The sequence below is a fragment of the Suncus etruscus genome, chromosome 6 (genome assembly GCF_024139225.1).
Source record: "Suncus etruscus isolate mSunEtr1 chromosome 6, mSunEtr1.pri.cur, whole genome shotgun sequence".
Taxonomy (NCBI): domain Eukaryota; kingdom Metazoa; phylum Chordata; class Mammalia; order Eulipotyphla; family Soricidae; genus Suncus; species Suncus etruscus.
Genome location: NC_064853.1, coordinates 51,426,638 through 51,440,090, shown reverse-complemented (window position 1 = coordinate 51,440,090; position 13,453 = coordinate 51,426,638). Strand labels below are relative to the sequence as shown.

The following is a 13,453-nucleotide window of genomic DNA, read 5'->3' as shown; positions in this document are numbered from 1 at the left end:
ATGAGTGGTTAAAGAAACTGTGGTACATATACACAATGGAATAGTATGCAGCCGTCAGGAAAAATGAAGTCAAGAAATTTTCCTATATATAGATTGACGTGGAAACTATTATGCTGAGTGAAATAAGTCACAGAGAGAAAGAGAGAGATAGATAGACACAGAACAGTCTCACTCATCTGTGGGATTTAAGCAAAATAAAAGGCATTATTGTAATAATTCTCAGAGAAAATAGGGATCAGGGCCTGAAGAACCAGCCCACAGTATGAAGCTTACCACAAAGATTGGTGAGTTCAGTTAGAGAAATAACTACACTGACAATTATCATGATAATGGTTGTGAGTGAGAGGAATAGAATGCCTGTCTCGATACAGGCAGGGGGTGTGGGAGGAGGGAAACAGGGGCATTGGTGGTGGGAATATTGCACTGGTGAAGAGGGTGTCCTTAAAAAAATATTATTTTAGCTTAAATCCCACCTTTATCCCTTCTAGATAATCTAGAATCTCACAAATCTTGGCATTCTAGCCCAAGTGATACCACCATTCTCACTCACCCTGAGAGGCAATGATGGGAAGCAAATAAGGATGGCCCATATATTTACCTTTATTTCTTTCTCCCAGGACAGGGAACTGGGACAGACCCAATGGAGTCCAGCAGCTCAGTCAATCCCCAGCTCCAAAGACTGGCCAGGTTGCCCCTGGCCACTGAGGAGTACACAGAGTGAACACAGGCCAAAAACAAACAGCTTTACCAGGTTGGGTTTTTTTCCCCATCTGGGGGCGAGCATGAACCTTTGGGTCCCCTCTATCCATCCCTCAATATCAGCCGCCACCCCCATTCACTGGGTCTTCTGATGGAGTTTGCGCCATACCAGCTTGCTGAGAAGGAATGCTGTGAGGATACTGCTGCCTGCAGTAAGCAGAAAGAGGCCTGAGAAATTGTGAGGCCAGCGGGTATGCAGAGGCTCATAGATGTGCCGCCGAGCCTCATAGTCCAGTGCTACTGCCTCCAGCTGAGCCAATGTGCACAGCACCAAGAAGACGTGGAAGATTTGGTGGCCCTGCCCAAAAAGGTGGCAACTGCCAGGGAACCAGCGTTCAGGCATTAAGGCTGAGAAGAATGCGGCAGCCATGAGGAAGAAGACTACCTGACACTTGTGGTAAAGCAGAGCCGGGTCATCGGTGGAAGGTGCCGGGGACACCAGGATGCGGTGCACCACGGGGCTGATGTCCAGCGCATAGGCAAGCGCAGAGGGCATCTCCTGGCAAGTACGGCCCAGCAGGCCAGGATTCTGGGTATACTTGGTATAGCAGGAGCCAGTGCAGGAAAGCCAGGCGAGAAAGGCAGCTGTGGGCAGGAAAATGGCCTGCACCTGAGCATGCCAGGAAGGCTCAATGGCGTAGTAGAAGTGTGCTAAGGCACTGCCAAACTGGTACACGGCCACACCCACATAGTCCAGGAAGAAGAAGCTGTAGTGCCAAAACTCGGACTTGGCCTGCAGCAGATGAGCCAAGGCACTGAGGGAAAGATAAGTAAAGGAGGCGAAGACGATGATGAAGAGGGGCAGAGCATGTGGGTCTCCCCAGAAGTCCACAGTCCCCACGAACAGGACCAGCCGCAGCAGCAGCATCAGGGCTGCCAGCAGGTGGGTCCACACATTCACCACCTCGTTGTGCTGCTGGAACAATGTGCGGAAGTAGAAGCTCCAGGTCTGGTGCAACGGCCGGTAGCCCGCGTAGATATAGGGCTTCCAGAAGAGAGGGGGCACCTCGGCTCGGTCCACTGTGAAGACAGACTCTGGTTGTACAGGTGGCTGGGGCTCCTGGCGGAGATGCCGCAAACTGGGCAGGTAGTGGCTGAGTTTCTGGGCCATCCCAGTGGCCATGGCTGTGGACCAAAGAGAGAGCTGAGAGAGAGACCAGAGCAGTCAGGTGGCTGGTGTCCATACCCCCTTTGCCCTAGGAACAACACGTCTGGAAGACTCTGATGCCAGTTTTTACTTCTCCCCCAGTAAGAAACTTCTTAAACTTCTCTAAGTTTAAGAAGTGGAGTGTCGGGGCCGGAGAGATAGCATGGAGGTAAGGCGTTTGCCTTTCATGCAGGAGGTCATTGGTTTGAATCCCGGCGTCCCATATGGTCCCCCGTGCCTGCCAGGAGCAATTTCTGAGCCTGGAGCCAGGAATAACCCCTGATCACTGCCGGGTGTGACCGAAAAACCACACACACACACAAAAAAAAGTGGAGTGTCATCCCTAAGGGACAGCTCAGCAGACACCTCGGGACTACTCAGTTCCTCACATATCCCAGGTGTCTAGAACAGTGTCTAGCACATAGAAGGTGCTCAACTGTGTAGGGAATGCATAGGCACCTCTTGTTAGATTCCCAACTCGTAGTTTCTTCCAGACCAGGTGCCACACCAAGCAGGCCATTTTTCTTCTACGTTCAGGCTGAAATGAGTGTTTACCTGGGGCAATGATAACAGACTTGCAGCCTCTACCTTTTGACCCTTCAGAGAGTAACCAGTTCCCTCATTAACCCCCATTACCTGACAGAATCTTTTTCCAGCATTATTATTCAACCACAGTGTGCTTCAGATATAGCCATAGTTTCACCAGACCCCTAGTCTGCTATTTCATAGAATATGTAGCTTTACACAGCTGTTCCCTCTGCCTGAGACATTTTCTTGTCTTTCCTATCTGGATAACTCCTATCCATCTTTTAAAACCTATTTCTTCTATTTTCCCTAGTCTCCTGAGTCTCTGACGATAAGTCAGATGCCATTTGATCTTTAATACATCTCAAGGGTATGGTATTAAAGTTATTTATATGAACTTAAAGAAACTAGTAGTTTCTCATATTTTGTACCCTTGTATTTAGCAGGTATCTGGCTTTCAGTGTTTGCTGAATGGAAGAACAGCATCCCAAAACACTTCATATCCCTAAAGGCTCACTCAGAAAACCACATTTTTCTGAAAGTCCTCAGAACAACCAATCGAGTTTATAAAAGTAAAATGTATACTATGTGTGTCAAAGCTCTGGGCTCAACCCAAAACAGCCCCTTTCCTTCAGCCATACCTCCTCTCAAAATTGGCCCTCTGAAATCTTTCTACTCCTAACCACCATAGTCACTAATCGAAATAAACCAATTCTAACCTTTCAACATGTGTCATGAAAAGACCCAAGACCTACTTCCACCCTCACATCTCACCTAACTCAAATAGTATACCCATGCCAACTTCCTTTTCCTCCACTGAAATTCATTTTCTTTTTTTGGTTCTCAGGAGTTACTACTGGTTCTGCACTTCGAGATCACTCCTGGCAGTGATTGGTGATCAAAACAGGTCAACTATCCACTGTACTATCTCTTCAGCCCTAACACTCTTCCCTGTGTCCAGTCATGTTCCAGGGGGAGAAAAGAGGAAAAGGATGTGTTCCCTGACCTCAGGAATATTGTGATATGGTAGAAGGTTTAGAGAGGAAAACAATACAGTTGGTACTAATATATTACTTGCCAGGTGCCAGATACTATTTTATTTTGGGGTTTTTTTTGGGGGGGAGGGCCATACCCAGTGCCGTTCAGAGATTACTTCTGGCTATGTACTCAGAAATCACTCCTGGCTTGGGGGACCATATGGGACGCTGGGGGATCGAACTGCAGTCCGTCCTAGGCTAGCACCAGCAAGGCAGACGCCTTTCCACTCTGTGCCATCACTCCAGCCCCTCAGATACTATTTTAAGTACTTGATATGTAGCTGACTACTTTTATTTGGAGATGTGGGGGGGGGCATACCTGGTGGTACTTAGGTGGTGTTACTCCTGTATCTTCACTCAGGAATCACTATTGACTGTGCTGGGGGAGCCATATGGGATGCTGAAAATCAAACCCAGGTCAGTTGTGTACAAGGCAAATGCCTTACTCACTGTTTTATCTCTCCAGACCCAGTAACTGACTCATTTATGCTTCAGAATTCCTGTGATGTAGGTACTAGTATTATTCCCATTAACAAGGGTAGGACCACTCAAGCAGTGCTTAGGAGGCCCAGCCAACCAGATCAGAGTTTAAGGTGAAGGCCCAAGGATGTTCAGGTCCCGTGGTATGGTGATGACCTGGGCCATCCTGTCAATTCTCTGGGCATTCAAGACTATACACCTTGTCAAGTGAATAGGGCTATACTCAGCAATGTTCAGGGAACCACAGTGCTAGGGATCAAACTGGATCAGTCATATGCAAAGCCTTAAAACCTGTACTAACTCCGGGCTGGGCGGTGGCGCTGGAGGTAAGGTGCCTGCCTTGCCTGCGCTAGCCTAGGACGGACTGCGGTTCAATCCCCTGGTGTCCCATATGGTCCCCCAAGAAGCCAGGAGCAACTTCTGAGCGCATAGCCAGGAGTAACCCCTGAGCGGCACAGGGTGTGGCCCAAAAACCAAAAAAAAAAAAAAAAAAAAAAAAAAAACCCTATACTAACTCCCAGCTCCTATTTCTATTTTTTGAGAAAGCAATCTGAGGTACAGTGAAGTATTTTGCCTATCTACCCAACTAGGAAGCAGCAGAGTCACCATCTGAATTCATTTTGTAATCTTTACTGCTATTCTAAATAGCTTGCTGCAAAATAATGTCACAAGTACTATTAATCATTTTATAATTCTATAATCTTGTCTGGGACCAGAGGCTTAATTCAACTTATTTTCCATATCATTTATTAAATATCTACTGGGTTTATTCTTCAAGCCCATATTATCCCTTGAATATATATTTGGCTTATCACTATTGGTTTGCTTAACAATTTCTTCTCTGAAGAAGTCTATTCTCACTTGAACATGTTCTTCTCTCTTTCTCTTCCTTCATATATATATTATATTGAATTAATTAAACATATATATATTTTTTTTTTTTTTGGTTTTTGGGCCACACCCTGTGACGCTCAGGGGTTACTCCTGGCTATGCGCTCAGAAGTTGCTCCTGGCTTCTTGGGGGACCATATGGGACGCCAGGGGATCGAACCGCGGTCTGTCCTAGGCTAGCGCAGGCAAGGCAGGCACCTTACCTCCAGCGCCACCACCCGGCCCCAATTAAACATATATTATATAGCATGTTATGCATATCAGTTTGGGGACCACAGTTGACAGTACTCAGGTTACTCCTGCCAGTGCTAGAGAACCATATGAGATGCCACGGGTCAAACCCAGGTTAGCTGCATGCAAGGCAAATGTCCTCCTGTACTATCTCTCCAGCCCTTTCTTTACATCTTTCTTTTCTTTTCTTTTCTTTTCTTTTCTTTTCTTTTCTTTTCTTTTCTTTTCTTTTCTTTTCTTTTCTTTTTCTTTTTCTTTTTTTTTTTTGGTTTTTGGATCACACCTGGCAGCGCTCGGAGGTTACTCCTGGCTCTATGCTCAGAAATCGCTCTTGGCAGGCTTGGGAGACCATATGGGATGCCACCGTCCTGCATGCAAGGCAAACACACTGCCTCCATGCTATCTCTCCGGCCCCCGCTTTCCTTACATCTTTCTAAGAAAATTTCATTTAATAAAACCTATCTACGGTGTCCCATATGGTTCCCCCGTGCCTGCCAGGAGCTATTTCTGAGCAGACAGCCAGGAGTAACCCCTGAGCACCACTGGGTGTGGCCCAAAAACCAAAAAAAAATAAATAAAATAAAATAAAACCTATCTTTGGGGCCGGCGCAGTGGCGCTAGAGGTAAGGTGTCTTGCAAGTGCTAGCCTAGACGGACCGCAGTTCGATGCCCCAGCATCCCACCCAAGCCAGGAGCAACTTCTGAGCACATAGCCAGGAGTAACCCCTGAGCGTCACCAGGTATGGTCCGAAAAACAAAAAACAAAAACAAAAACAAAAAAAAAACTATCTTGTTTCACTAAATAAGTTTTATACATATATATATATATGTATGTATTTATACATATAAACAAGCATCTGCTAGACAGTTCCCCTTCCTTAAATAAATTACCTTAAATAAGCTTGTCACCTAAGTTTTCTGTCTCTGATTCATTATCTGTTTATTTTAAGTATCAGAAGCCAGGAGATTTAGGGAGAATATTCTAGTGTTCATGTTGCCTACAACTAGAACCACTCAACACACACACACACACACACACACACACACACACACACACACCATGTAAATGCTGGGTACTGGTTTGCAAAGACAGCAAGCATTAAGACAATCTTCCAGGCCATACTCCTTCATACCCACATCCGGATTACAGAGAGAAAGCAGAAGTTACATTAGTCAATACACCTGGGAAGTCAGTGCTCCAACAGGCATTTGTGGGAGCCATTTTCTTCCTAATTCCCAGACAGCCTGGAACAGGGCAAGATAAAGGAACAGGCTTGCCAATGGACTAATTGATGGAGCTACTTCTGCCAAGAGAATGAGAATTTTCTACCTGAGCTATGTGCTGGTTGGAGAGCCAGCACTGGATTGCTCCTCCAAAGAACCAGGTTTCAGCAGCAACAGTCTGCCCTCCACCTTCATCTATAGCTTTGTCATCCACACTCAGAACTTTGAAGCAAGAGAAATCCTCTTTTCTGCTCCTTTATTTCACACTGAAGAGGCAAAATTCCTGAAAGAGCAAAGCCTTCCTGGAGCTGCTCAATCCAGTAAAGTCTGCATTCCTCCAGAAAGGCAAAGACCAAAGAATAATGACATGTGACTAAGGGCTAGTCCCAGTCCTCATGAATTGAAAAGCTCAGTACAGTGCTCCCTACCCACACTTGAAACTTCTCAAGCATCTCAGCATGGTGAAGGAAATCTGTCCCGCTATGTTGAGTCCCATTTACATGATCAAGCATTCATTCCCAGTAATAATTATAAAGCTGAAAGGTAATAGGGCTTACTATATGCTCATTCTTCACAGCCTCGAGGCAACTAATTCTGATAACCTTCCAAGCGGTTTTTATTTTGCCCTTTCTATTGTTGAACTTAGTGTAATTCAAAGTGATTAGCAATTCCTAACTCAAGGTCAAAGAATGAAATGAAGGCAATATTAGCACCCACTTCTCTCACCTGCCTCCTGTCCTACTTTTCTGCAGATCACAGAACTGCTTTGGGAAATGCTGTCCATAGGAAAGCAACCACATCTTTTCTTGTAAGCTTGTAAGTTTATCCTCTTTTATAAACTATTTCCCTAGCAACTGGTTTGCATCCAGGAACTTCAGCGTCTCCCCTTAGCCAGTTACCACACACTGGGCTTGGCACTTTCATGTCCCCCCAGCATTCAATTGTCCACACACTGAACATCTGGTTCACTTCTCCTTCTAAGTGGATGCAGCTCATTATCAGCTCCCCCAGACACAAGGGTCCCTGGGCCCAAAACTGCAAACCACTTGCTGGGGAAAACATAGGTTCTATTCTCACATTTCAGCCAGAGGCCATTCCACAGGAACAGTCTAATTTCAAAATGAGTTTCTGGTGCTGACCCCAGAAAGAAACAGGGGTGGAGAGTGGCAGGTAGAAGGTATAAGGTCAAGCACAAGATGGAAGGAAGAGGTGGTAGCTGAAGGATACCCTCTAGACATACTCTAGAAAGTACCCACCTTGCAGTTAGGAACCATTGGTGCCTGGCAGCCCCAGGTCAGCCCAACATAGTTTTCACTAGCCCTCTTATAGGCCTCCCAAATGTAGAAATTACCTGGGGAAAGGAAAGGGGATTTTTGAACTTGGAGATTCTTGACTTCTGCTGCAAAATGGGAAAATTCTCTAGAAGCCAAGCACTGAGTCGTACTTTCACAGGTAAGGGTCACTAGGGGCTAGGCTTTCAGAGACTTAGGGTGTGTGTGTGTGATATTATCAGTGTGGGGCTGGAGACCACCTCTGGGATAGTGACGATGGACATGATGTTGGAATTATATATATATATATGAGAAACTATTATTTATAGCATTATAAGCCACAGAATCTCAATATTTTTAATGCACAAAAAGGCATAATGATTATTTGGTCACTTACAGAGGAATATTCTAATCCTTGTTCTAGATGGATTAAATAAAATAAGTAAGTTGGGGCCCGGAGAGATAGCACAGTGGTGTTTGCCTTGCAAGCAGCTGATCCAGGACCTAAGGTGGTTGGTTCAAATCCCGGTGTCCCATATGGTCCCCGTGCCTGCCAGGAGCTATTTCTGAGCAGACAGCCAGAAGTAACCCCTGAGCACCGCAGGGTGTGGCCCAAAAACAAAACAAAACAAAACAAAACAAACAAACAAACAAAAAAAGAGTTCACTCTCAGGTTAAAATAAGTAAGTTTTTTAACTCTTAGTAAAAAAAATAATAAAATAAAAATACAACTCCTAGTAAAAACTAAACAAAGACCACCTCTATACCATGCCATTCCACTGTCTCCCCACTCCCACACAGGTCAAATTTAGACTACCCTCCTAGCAGATGTCAACTGCAGAAGAAAGCTCCTGTGAACCTCTGAATGAAACAGCTGAAGATAAGAAAGGCAGCTGAAAAGTGGAGACTTACTCAAGATCACACAGCAAAGCAGGCAAAACTGGACGAAATCAGGTGTCCTGGATCTGGTGGATGTCAGGAAAACTTGACTGACTTCTAGCCACTACTAAGTGAGAATCAGAATACAAGGCAAGACTAGAATGAGTGCTGAGAATTGAATCCAGGTTAGACATATGTGAGGCAAGCACCTTACAGTACCAGCTGTACTATCTCTCTGCCCCAATCTCTGTCTCTTTAAACGTATCCATCTCTCACTCTAAAAAAATGTCTTTAGGAAATAGGGAGTTTCCAGTTAAAGTTTAGACTTTTGGGGAATACAACCGTTATTTTATTTAAAAAGACAAACAAACAAACTTTTGGGGCCGGAGAGATAATATGGAGGTAGGGTGTTTGCTTTGCATGCAGAAGGATGGTGGTTCGAATTCAGGAATCCCATATGGTCCCCCCCCCACCCCCCAGGCTGCCAGGAGCGATTTCTGAGCCTAGAGTCAGGAGTAACCCCTGAGCGTTGCCAGGTGTGACCCAAAAACCAAAACAAACAAACAAACAAACAAAATAAACTCAACAAGAACCTTCAGAATCAGTCCTCTGGAGCAACAGAGAGTGCCTTGAAGATTTTCACTTCAAGACCCAAGTGAAAAGGTGGAAATGAAATTCCCAGGAAATAGGCTTCAACCCCAATAGCCCCACTGCCAGAGGGAAGGTAAAGGGGGTAGAACTTGCTAGCAAGTCATCCAAAAGGTTGTGGCTCAACTGGGCACATCTCACAGGTTGGTGAGCCTCACACAGGAGGTCTCTGAAACCCAAGTGGGACTAGTGAGTCTGTCAGTCTGAACATTCCCCACTCAGTCCCCTGAACCAATACTACTTTCCTAAACTCAAGGCCAGTTATGTCACTCTTCAAACAAGGTTTGCCACCCCCAGTTCCTGCAGGTCTCCACCTACTAACATTGTCAGAATTCCCTAATCTAACCTGTTCTTAGATCTTATCCCAGTTTACATCCCAGGCAAAAAGCGATAAGGCTAAGGATACAAGTCAGTGAAGCAGACAAGTTCTCTGTCCTGCAGGCATTCACTATACAAAAGAGAAGCCCCAGGTCTAGGAAAATCCAGCCCATAGGCAGCCCCCAGGAAGTGACAGAAGAGCAGTATAGATGGGGCCGAAGAGATAGCACAGCAGTAGGGCATTTGCCTTGCACATAATCGATCCAGAGCAGACAGTGGTTCGAATCCCATCATCCCATAAGGTCCCTCGTGCCTGCCAGGATAGATTTCTGAGCGCAGAGCCAGGAGTAATCCCTGAGCACTGCTGAGTGCGACCCCAAAACAAAACAAAACAAATTTAAAAAGGCAGTGTAGGAAAAGTCAAAATTCATTTATTTTTGTTCAGTTTTGAGGCCACACCATGTGGTGCTCAGGGCTTACTCATTGTTCAGTGCTCAGGGATCAGGCCTAGCAGGACTTGGGGAACTGTAAGTGTCCTACAGGCTATACTATCTCTTTGGCCCCAGAATACCTATTTTTTGTAGGATGGAACTTCAAGTTTGCATTTTAACATCTGTGTGTTTAGAGCTTTGCTGAAGTTCCCTAATTCCTCTGAGCAGGTTTCCTCGTTTATAATGAAAAACTAATAAGAGCTACCTCTGAGGCACTTTTTAAAGAAAAACAAAGACCTGAATTATAGGTGTTGGCTCTGGCACAGCACTGACTCCACTATTTTTATTGTATTCTTGTCCTGGCTCAGCCTTGAAGTCTATGTGACCTTGGACAAGTCCCTTCCCTTCTTGGTCCAGTTTCTCCAAATGTCAAAGCAATGAATAAATTTACAAGGACTTCAAAGGGCCTTTCAGACCCTGAGACATTTCAACAATATCTATTTCAGGCCTTCTATGTACCAATGTGCTGGAGCTAAATGGGTTGAGTGCATGATCAAACCCAGGAGGCTGGGTTGGATCTCCAGAATTTCCCCTTTGATGTACCATTGAGCACAGAGTTGCAAATGACTCCTGAGCACCACTGGGTGTAGGCCCCAAACCAAAATAAATAAAAATTTTTAAATATCACCCTCAGAGAACTAAAGCCCAGCTAGTTAACATTGAAAGGTATTAATATCTGCCTTTTTATAGCTTAACAGCCTAATATCTAGATCAGTGATGGCAAACCTATGGCACACGTTGCCAGCTGTGGCATATGAAGGCCTTGCAGCTGGCACGCAGGAAGGTCCAAAATTAAGATATGCTGCATGGCGGGAGGCGAGTGTGCCAGTGTCTGTTTTGCAGCTCACCTGGCAACAGGAGGACTGCTGGCACTTTGAGGAAAGTTTTTGGTTTTGTGTGGCAGTTTGGGCACTCAGGCTCAAAAAGGTTATTCATCACTGATCTAGATATTCCAAGTGTTATTTCATTATAATTTTATTTCCTCTTTTGCACCTTTCTAGCGTGCAGAATGTTTATTGTTACTTTACAGGGGCCCCCATTGCATAGATACTTTACCTTAACATGAAAGGCAACATTTAGCCTTGCTAGATGAAAAGAATAAGGACTTAGCAGTGTTAACACTGGGGTTGTCTGGGGTAAATCCTCTTGAGGGGTCCTGAACAAGACAATAAATATGAAAAAGCCCAAAATAGTATTCATTTATCCAGAAACCCATTCATAACTGATAGTGGTTTGTTTCTGACAAAGAACTTTCATGCATTTCTCCTCTCCCCTGCAGCAAGCTACTTGGCCTCCAAGTCATTTGGTGTCACTGCACAGCACAGGACAGCTGACTCCCAAACCAGAACTTTGGCCCTTCATCTGCTGTAGTCTCTCCCAGACACCAATGAAGGGCCACAGAGCATGCAAACAAAGTTTGTATGACTTAAGCCATACAAAGATGTCTGACCATAGCCATTTCTTCAGTGAAAAGCAACTGCCTAGTTTCAGCATGAGAGTTGCATAAATAAGTTCCTCCATCATCTTCCAAAACTGAACAGAAACTATTTTATTACTTTGCTACTAGTATTTATAATTGCACTTTTGCGATTAACTCCTCAAGGAGTTATTCAGTAACTCTCAGACTCAGGGTTGTGAGGACAAGGAAGCACAAGAAGACAGCATTTCCTGAGAGGTTTGGCAACATGGCAACAGTCACCAAGCACAGGAAAGAGTCATTCAGTCACCATCAAAGACCTATGGCAGGCAGGCTCCTGAGGTTGAAACAGGGCAGCCTCGCACAGAAGAGACAAGAAGATGCTCAAGTCACTGAGAAGAGGTTTGGGCCCCTGGACCAGAGCTAACACCTGGGTCCTCTCCATCCACACAGGTACTACAAAGCTCTAAGGATACATCAAATTGCTCACCTGACCCACCCCCCAAGGCCTGGTCCCAGCTGCCAGATCTGTGGGTGCTTCACCAAAGAAACCTGGTGTGTATGGTGGCGGTGTGTGTGTGTGTGTGTGTGTGTGTGTGTGTGTGTGTGTGTGTGTCCTCAAAGCCTGCAAACTTGAGGTAACTGCGGTGAACTCCCATCCTTCCCTCAGAAAGGTTTCCCCCAAGTGCCTAGGCACCTTTGGAGAAGAGTTCTGCACCCCTGTACTTCCAGTTCCAGTTTCCCTACTGGGACTCTCCCATCACCCAGTCCTCTTGGAGGTTCAGTAATCCTCTAGACTATCAATGATCCCTCAGGCCTCCCCTCTGCCCACTCCCTCCCAGATAAGTCCCCCTCCGGTTCTGCTTTCCACTCTCCTCTGGTTTCCCACGCTTCCCCCATCCTCGCCCATCCTCGGGGTGTCCAGTTCCTCTTGGGGGAACCCCTCCCGCTAACTAATGCCCCCCACTTCTGGCACCTCCCACTTTTAACTAGAGCTGTTTCCCCACTGCGAAGTACGGCTGGTCCTCACTCTCGCCCCAGTGATGTCCCCCCAATTCGCTTCCCTCCCATCAAGACGAACCTCAGTACCCCGCACCCCATGCAGCACCCCTCTGACGGACGCCGCCCGCCCCTCCCAGTCGTGTACCTGCGGCCCGGCAGAGAGGGGACAGGCGGCTCCAACCTGCACCCTCGGTGGCCAGCCCCGGAGTTGACAGATAAAGGGGCGGCGGGCGGGCGCTCCGCCCCAGCCAGGGGCGGGCCGGGCAGCTGCCGGCTTGCAGGCGCGGGCTCCCGGCCCGGGCGAGCCCCTGCGGCCCTTCACGCCCCCGTGGCCCGTGCCAGCAGTCGCGCCCCGACTTGCTGCCTGCGGAGGCGCGGGTCGCCTACAGAGCCGGCCGCGGTGCGCACCTTGCCCCAAGCGTGGCCAAACCCCTTTTTGCTGAGCCAGAGGTGGGGGCACTGCGGAGGCGCCCAAGGAGCCCTAGGCGCTGGCAGCGACGAACCCCAGCTGTGCCTGGGCCCGGTGACTGAGCAAGTGGGGTACCAGCAGAGACAAGTTTCCCAGCCCAAGCCCAAGCCCGGGTACATCCACCTACTCTTCCTAACTAATTCTGGAGAAGATGTGCTGTGCCTGAGGAACTACATATACACATCAGGCTCAAGTTTCTGCCCCAAAGTCTCTGCTTGACTGGCCTTCTCTCACCTGACCAGTCCAAGGCACTGTGTTTGGGTGTTGGTGACAGCCACCCACTTTCAGGCATGGGGTGTGGTTCAGCTGCAGAGTGCTTGGCTTGCATGTATGGGGGCCTGGATTCCAACCCTGACACCACGGGAACTGAAAATGCCCACTTCCCTCTCCTTTGTCTAGATACTCCTCCGTTGGGCATGCTGGGCACACTCAACAACAGTGGCGATGAGTGTCCACTCCTCTACGAGCAGAGACCTGACCCACACAAAGTGAGCAGATAGGAGAACCCCACCCTGTGATAGCACACAGTCTGATGCTGGAAACACCCTGCACAGAGATCCCTGCTCTGTCCTCAGGGAGCTCCCAGGATGTTCAGAGAGTCAGCTTGGGGTGTGGCATGCTGACCAAGAACAAGTCCTGGTCCCAAGCCAGAATCAACTTAGGA

General features: G+C 47.0%; 1 protein-coding gene across 1 annotated transcript; it reads right to left on the bottom strand.

Annotated features, from left to right (window-relative positions):
* Positions 1-765: 765 nt before the first annotated feature.
* Positions 766-12,664, bottom strand: PAQR7 (progestin and adipoQ receptor family member 7). The gene is made up of 2 exons (XM_049774925.1): positions 12,466-12,664; positions 766-1,903 (listed from the first exon to the last, which is right to left on the bottom strand). The coding sequence occupies exon 2, from the start codon at positions 1,880-1,882 to the stop codon at positions 836-838; it is 1,047 nt and encodes a 348-aa protein (XP_049630882.1). The 5' UTR covers positions 1,883-1,903; positions 12,466-12,664; the 3' UTR covers positions 766-835.
* Positions 12,665-13,453: the final 789 nt, after the last annotated feature.